Here is an 8,370-nt window from a genome sequence, read left to right as displayed (position 1 = left end):
CTTTACTTTGGATTATTACAGGTATTTCATTTCTTTCTCATTATTAATTTAAACTGTTGAAAAATGGATAGATTGTTCTTATGTTGGCTTGCGTAGCAAGTGAAATGTTAGACGCCATCACGGTCCTGACGGTGGAAATTACGGGTCGTGACACTATCTGTATACAGGTGGAACCGGGCTCATGGTACACCCCGATCTCCAATAAGATAAGCCAAGCTCGAGACGTGATGACATGAGACCGAAATCGAGGAAAGGGCCTCGTCGAGCTAGAGCCTGGAGGCATGATGCCCGCCCTCGGGAATATCGGGTTCATAGTCTGGGATCGGTTCTAGCCCTGAACGGCCTCGAAGAACAATGTCGGGCAATCAAGCACGACCAACAGAAAATCGTAATATCCGCGACCGGCCGGATATCACGGCGTGGATCTCAGCATGTATCGATGAAGAACTGGCAATCAGTTAAACGGAAGATTTTTATCTTTTGTGGAATTGTACCTAGAGTAGGGTTCCCCTACTATATAAAGGGGGGTCTGATAATTCATGAGGCACATAACAACATGCATTGCAAAGCAATATATTATTATTTTCTCTATTATTAGCTCTTTTTCTTGTTCATCAGTGCTGGCCATTGCGAGCCGGAACGAGGTTGGATATTTTACTAAGGCTGGAATTATCCTCCCCGTGTGGTTTGGATTCTTTCATCTTTTTTTACTCAATCTAACTCAATTTATCGCTTTGTATCAAATTAATCCGCGTATCCCTAAAATCACTTACAAATTTAATTGATATCCGATTTTGAGGGTAAACATACGGAATAACAAAGTGCTCGCGTTATGTTTTCTGGGCGATTCATACATGATTTAATTATTTTAATATGATAAAAGTTTTACACTTATTATACCAATAAAATGAATGAAATTGTTGAATAGACATATTGGCCTTAATCACCGCCCACATCGAAAAGCAGAATTTCTTTTTACTCTTTGCCACTGCTGGTTTTAAGATCTCCCTGCTGTCACCTTTTTTCAGCGTACTACGAATCCTATAACCTCATATCCTGCCATTATTTATTAAAGAAAAATTTATTTGCTCTTAATATTTATAGTAATTTAGTATATTGATACACATTATTATTATGATTAACTATAGATTACTCTTATAATTAATTAATACACATTACTATATTAATTATTTACTTAAACATAAAAAATTAATATAATTTGATATAATACAACATGCGGGTACGTTTTTACTCCTTTTATTTTCCCAACACACAATCTTCCAAGTTGCAACCATTTTCTTTTTCTCTCTCTTATTCTGCATTTTTTGTTTTGATTCGGAAATTGTTGGTATTGTTCTGTTATAATTCTCCCTTCAAAACCACTCTTAGTAACCATTTAGCGAACTACAATCTACTGCATATATTCAGTGTCTCTTCCTCATTATTACTATTATTACTGACACCTCATTTCTTCTTCTTCTTCCTTTAATTTCTCTTTGTAGTTTTTTCTTCAGATTCCATTCTCACTGTAAGATGAAGGTTTGATTCTTTATTCCTCTTTAATTTGATCATCATTTTTCTTTATACATATAACCTAGGTTGTGCGGACTCTCCAAAATGTTATCGTTTCGTGTTAGATCTTCCAAAAATATTTTATTTTTTTGGAAAATTCGTACACTCATGACATTTTCGGAGAGTCTAAACAACATATCATAGAACACATACGTATATGAATTTTCCTTTCAGGGTGTCATCTTTTGCATTGAATTCTACATGGACTTTTGGATATTCTTTATCTTTTGTTTTAAATTCTTTGGGTGCTGATTTTCATATTTACTTTCTAAATATTTCTTTTTGATTTTTATTTCTCAAGAAACTTATCCTGATAAAAGTGGATTTAGAAGATGCCAGAGAAAAGCGAAAGGCCTTGAAGACAGTCGCTGCTCTTTCAGGTTTAAGAATTCTATCTTCTAAATTTTCATTTTTCACTAATCATGATTTCGCTATTTGGCTGTTTCGTAGCTAGGGAGTTAAACAATTTTTTCCGAATATACTATAAAATATTTTTACTATAAAAATTTGTGTTTTCTTATACTTCTTTAAATTTAAAGATCAAAATTTAAATTTGCATCCAAAATTAGAAGCCTTAAATCTTGCATCCCAAACCCCGCTTTTTCTTTTGTCGAGTAGGATAAAATAATCCTCAATATTCCAATCAAATTATTAGATGCAGGGCATGTCCTTCTCATACAAATTTATCATTTAAACATGGTTAAGTAACATATATTTTTACTTTAACCTTGAATGGCTAAAATTAAATTATTTGATTTAGTGCAGTCACTAGTTGCCGGTAAATATTATCGGGTAGAAATGTTGTTGCAGCTCCTTTCGTGTGCTAGCTTATCATTTATCTAAAAGAATAAATTCTTTTGATTTAGCGTGTTTTAATTTAGCTATAAGTTGAAGAAATTTAGTTCACATATTGGGTTGCTACTAAAAGGTTAGGTGAATGGTGAAGATCCTATTTCTAGTTTGGTAAGTAGATAATGCGCCAGGTTTTTTACTGTTACTGGCAAGTGATTTCTAGTTTACACTGATTAGGAAGAAGAATAAAGAGCAGTAAAGTTGAATAATTTCTTTAGTTGATAATATTGGGTTGCTGGTAAAAGGTTAGGTGAATGGAGTGGGAATGACCAGGGGCGTTCAAATAGGACCGAAAAATTACACCAAATCGAAAAGCTAAATCAAATCGATTAAAAATCCAATTATATTGTTTTGTTTGGTTTGGGATTGAGTAAAAAATTCGAATCAAATCAACATATAAATATATAATTTTTATATATACTTTTAAAATATTATATAGAATTTTCTTTAAAAAAATTCTAAAAATATTTGTGATCCTCTCATTAGATGTTTTATTTAATAGAACTATAAAGTACATCAATTTTTATTTAGGTTAAGTAATGATTGATTCTAACTTGTATCATCACTTTCTTATCAAGTGCTAATGAAATGCGTTGTCATGATCCAATTCTCCGTCCGTAAGATGTCGTGACGGCACCTAGTCTCCACGACTAGGTAAGCCTAACAATTTCAGAATAATCAAAAATAAAGACAGAATCAAGAACTAAATTTCAACAGATAACTATATAACGGAAAAATGCTGCTCGGCATGTACAAGTAAACTAGCACTTGAGTATAAACAATATTCCCAAAACCTGGTAGTCGCAAGTCACAATCTCTAAAATTCTATTCTAATTGTCTCTATACATCAGTAACTAAGTAAAACAAAGGAGGGGCAACATAAGGGATAGAGGGGGACTCCGAGGTCTGCGCACGCTTCCAGATATACCAAGTCTCCGGAGCAGCAGCAAGTACGCAACTAGTAGCGGGTCTGGTAGGAGCTACCTGGATCTGCACACAAAACATATGCAGAAGAGTAGCATGAGTACACCACAACAGTACCAAGTAAGTGCCAAGCCTAACCTCGGTAGAGTAGTGCGAGGTCAGGTAAGGGCACTACTGGTATATAATAAATAAGGCAGGAGCTGTAGCAATATAATGAAGAACTGAGAATTTAACAATGAGGAATACAGGAAGATAACAACACAACACATAGGGATAAACAACGAGGGGCGCTCTCGAGATATCGTCACGTAGTCCCAAAAGTAAATGCTCAACAGGGGATCTTCCGAGGTACCGCCTCGTAGTTCCAAAAGTAAATATACAGTGGGGGATATCCCGGATATTGTCTCATAGTCCCATAAGTAAATATGCAGCGGGGATCTCCCGAGGTACCGCCTCGTAGTCCCAAAAGTAAATATGCGATAGGGTATCTCCCGAGGTACCGCCTCGTAGTCCCAAAAGTAAACACACGGCTCGAAATCGATGGAGATAACAATTATAGCAAGAAATCCTACAGTTTAAGACTGAGTACAAGTCAAGAAAAAAGCAGGAATTCAACTAAGCATGCTGCACAGAGTTCAAATAAGCATTTAAGACACGTAGACATGCAATATTAGGCTAAACAGGATAACTACACATGTAATAACTCATTTAAGATAAAACAGGTTAGTGTTCAGTAAAAACTAGATTTTACAATAATTAGCCCGTGTACACACTCGTCACCGCGCGTACACGGCACTCACATATCACAAAAGTATCACAACAGTACCAAATTCGAAGGGAATTTTTCCGACACAAGGTTAGGCAAGCCACTTACCTCGAACCAAGCTCAATCAATTAGTAAGAATGCCCTTTCCTCAATTTTCCGACTCCGAATGGTCCAAATCTAGCCAAAACCAACTACATACCATAAATATAACTATAAGAAACTAATCTAATTAATGAAATCAAGACTTTAACAAGATATTCGAAAATCACCCCAAAAAGTCGACCCAGGCCCACATCTCAGAATTGGGTACGTAAAAGTCACAAAATACGAACACCCATTCACTCGTACCAAAATTACTCAAATCTGATATCAAAATCTCAATCAAAAACCAAAAATTCGGTTGATGAACTTTCTCACTTTTCCCAAATTTCTCAACCCAAAACCTTAATTAAAAGATGAAATTAACGATAGATTAGTGGATATAACCAAAAATGAGTCAAAAATCATTACCCAATCGATTCCTCTGGAAATCCCTCAAAATCTCGTCCAAATCCGAGCTCTCTATCTCAGGTTTTGAGAAAAATGGCAAAACCCTTGATTTGAAATGTTTATATCTGCCCAGTGAATTCCTTCTTCGTGAACGCGGAAACATCCTCGCGTTCGCGAAGCATAAAAATGCTTCAGTCAAAAAAAACTCCTTCGCGAACGCGATGGCCTAATCGCGAACGAGGAGCTTACACAGCCTGACTATACGCAAACGCGGGACCCTCATCTTGATGCGTAGGCTAATTGCCTGGTGACTCATCTACCCTTTCCTCTACGCGAACGCGAGGACCCAATCGCAAATGCATAGGCCAAAGATCACAGTGCTTCGCGAATGCGGGACATGCATCGCGAACGCGAACGCGAAGGCTTAATTCCAGCAGCACTCAAACTTCCTCTATGCGAACGCGTAGAAGGAAATCAATAGCTGATGCTTCAGCTATAATACTAAGTCTAATTCTAATCCGTTAACCATCCGGAGTCCACCCGTGGATCCCGAGACCTCAACCAAACATACCAACAAGTCCTAAAACATCATACGAACTTAGTCGAACCTTCAAATCACATCAAAAAACGCTAAAAACACGAATCACACTCCAATTCAAACTTAATGAACTTTGAAACTTCAAACTTCTACAACTGATGCCGAAACCTATCAAAACACGTCCGATTGACCTCAAATTTTGCAGACAAGTCATAATTGACACTACGGACCTATTCCAACTCCTGAAATCGGAATCAACTTTCCAAAAATTTAACTTTCGCCATTTCAAGCCTAATTCAGCTACGGACCTCCAAATCACAATCCAGACACGCTCCTAAGTCTAAAATCAACCAACGCAGCTAACGTGACCGACGAAACTTCATTCCAGAGTCGTCTTCACACAGTTCCAACTACGGTCTTAAGCTTCCATTTTAGGGACTAAGTGTCCCATTTCACTCCAAAAACCACAATAAAACCTCCCGGCAAGTCACATAAGCATAAAATGATACATGAGAAGCAGTAAATTGGGGGTCCGGGCTAATACTCTGAAAACGACCGGCCGTGTCGTTACAAGCGTAAATCTCTTTATTCTTCCATAATCATATGTCAAGATCTATCACACTCTTATATCATTTTTGAATTTAAAATGGTATTTTATCGGTAATTTTTGAAATTAAATAGAACGTATCATTATTTAGATTTTGTATTGATTATTGTATTTAATTATTAAAATTTGGTTAATCTTAAAAGTGTACTTTGACGAAAAATTATTGTTGGACTATGAAATAACTATCGTCTGTTACTAAATAAATTATCCCATAAAAATATTTTAATAGATCATATGGTTATTAATTTTTTAATTTTTACAAAACATAAACTATTCAATTATCAAAACTTTATCTATAACTCTTACAAAGTAAGATCGAAATAAATTTATATACTTAAAAAAATCAAAAAACTGATAAAATCGAACCAATCAAAATGATATAGTTGGTTTGGTTTGATTTTGAGAAAACCTGGATCAACCCAACTCATGCACCGTAACTAGGGATGTTCATGGTTCAGTTTGGATTGATTTTTCCCTAAAAAGAAACCAAACCAAGTAAGTCAGTTCTTCAAATATTGAAACCAAACCAAACCATTTAAGCCGGTTATTTATCGATTCGACTTTTGTCGGTTTTTCGATTTTTTTGGTTATTTATCAGTTTTTTTCTTAAATATGGGACATACACTACCAAAAACATATTCCGGTGACTATATTTTCAACATAACACTATCAAACCAATTGCACTTTGAGAAATGTATCATTTACCAAGCTATATTGATGATAATTGAATCAAATAGTGATGAATAATTTAAGTACTCAATTAAAAATCGATTATTTTTTACATGAAATAAATTCTTGTACTTAGCAAAAGAAAACTACCAAGAAAACTAGAATGTAAAGGCAATGAATTATATTATTATAATAACAAAAAACTAGACTAGGCAATGATTTTTCTGATTTTAATGAACACCCCTTACTGTAACCATAAGTATAATGCAAGATTTTTTAACTACTACTGCCAATTGATTTCTGGTTTACACTGATTAGGAAAAGGAAAAAGAAACGGTAAACTTTTCTAAGTTGATTCCAGCATGGCGCCACGTCAAATGGGTCCACTGTCCTTCTAAGCTGTTCCCCACTAAAACAGTTTAACTGATAGTGTCACTTTCCCTAGCTAAATATAATGAATATTTTGAGCAGTTGAATTAGATTAGAGTATTAAGAAAGCAAAAAAAAAAAAAAAAAAAAAAAAAAAAAAAAAAATATTTGCTTTAATATAGTTTACTAGTACTAGTACTTTTTGTTTGGAATGTCTTGGTGCGTGAGTTGAGGCGAACTTCATTACTATGACCATGTGCTTTTGCTATGGAGCTATAAAAGAAGTACAAAAGATATTATAACAAAGTACACGAAAAGTTGTGATCGAGAGTTAAATATTATCTCATCCGTAATAAGAGGTTTCGAGTTCGAACATTAACAATAAAGCCATCTTTCAGGGGCGGATGCACTTTGGTGTAAGCGGGTGTCATCCGACACCGCTTCGCCGGAAAAATTTACTAAACATATGTAAATTATTAATATGTACAAAAAAAATTTATTACATAAATAAAAAGGACGCAACTTTGCATATACTTCTCGTTAGCTTTGTTGGTCAGGTGCTTCTATTTTTTAGGAGAGGTTCTGGGTTCGAACTTAGCAGCTTCATGCTGAGTAAGATTTTCAGCGTTTCTAAAAAACTTGTTATGGTAAGTTTTCTTACTATTTTCTAAAAAACTTGTTATGTTAAGTTTTCTTACTATTTTTCTTTCTATCTTTTTCTTGGGGTAAGATGAAGTTGGTCCGAACCCAAATTGTAAAGTCAAATAATGAAAGAGTTTTTCAGTGATTGCTTAGTGTTATATATAGAAAAGGTAGTATTTACTATTATGTCTAGCAAGAATATTCTGAATACATTTCAAATTCATTTTTTTTAATAAGATTCTAACTTGTATTATTTTTATGTGTATCGTGACAGTAATTTATCTATTTGTTCACTTCATTAAATGCGACACCGCTTACGAAAAATCCTGCGTCCACTCCTGCCATCTTTGGTATAGGACCTTTATTCCCAAAGTTAGATTTCTCGATCCGAATCCGAATGAATCGAAAATGGGGTTGGAAAAAAAAAAAATACTACCTGTGCTAGTATCGTACATTGGGTACAATTTCGAATGTTTTGGTTCATGAATTGAAGTATACTTCATTACTAAGACCATGTGCCTTTCCTCGAGAGTGATCTAAGAAGTGCAAAGGAGCTAAACAAACACTTAGTAGCTACAATTTTCTTCCATTGATAGCCTTTGGCTCGTAGGGTTTTATGATTCAGACTTAAAATGATGCAATTCTTTGGGTGTGTTTGGTACGAAGGAAAACATTTCCAATTTTCCCATATTTGGTTGGCTTGAATGTTTTGGAAAACATTTTCCTTATGAACTCATTTTCCTCCAATTGGAGGAAAATATTTTCCTTATCGAGAGAAAGGGAAAACATTTTTCAAAACTCCTTCTCAACCTTCCCTACCCTCACCAACCCACCCCACCCCCTCTCTCCAAAAAAATTTTTTTTTTTTTTTTTCAAATTTCAGTTTTTCCGTTACCATCACCCACCCTATTACCCCTCCACCCCACCCCCCACCCCCGCAAA

The 8,370-nt window shown here is 35.1% G+C and overlaps 1 protein-coding gene across 1 annotated transcript in view; it reads left to right on the top strand.

Annotated features, from left to right (window-relative positions):
* LOC109231079 (heavy metal-associated isoprenylated plant protein 39-like) overlaps positions 1,273 to 8,370 on the top strand; it is an 8,499-nt gene continuing 1,401 nt past the window's right edge. Inside the window, exons 1-2 of the mRNA XM_019396625.1 lie at positions 1,273 to 1,539; positions 1,874 to 1,952. Coding sequence (XP_019252170.1) covers positions 1,534 to 1,539; positions 1,874 to 1,952 — 85 coding nt within the window. The 5' untranslated portion in view covers positions 1,273 to 1,533. The remainder of the gene's footprint in view (positions 1,540 to 1,873; positions 1,953 to 8,370) is intronic.

This window comes from Nicotiana attenuata, chromosome 8 (assembly GCF_001879085.1).
Source record: "Nicotiana attenuata strain UT chromosome 8, NIATTr2, whole genome shotgun sequence".
Lineage (NCBI taxonomy): Eukaryota > Viridiplantae > Streptophyta > Magnoliopsida > Solanales > Solanaceae > Nicotiana > Nicotiana attenuata.
The sequence above is the reverse complement of the archived record's forward strand: the minus strand, read 5'-3'. Positions and strand labels throughout refer to the sequence as shown.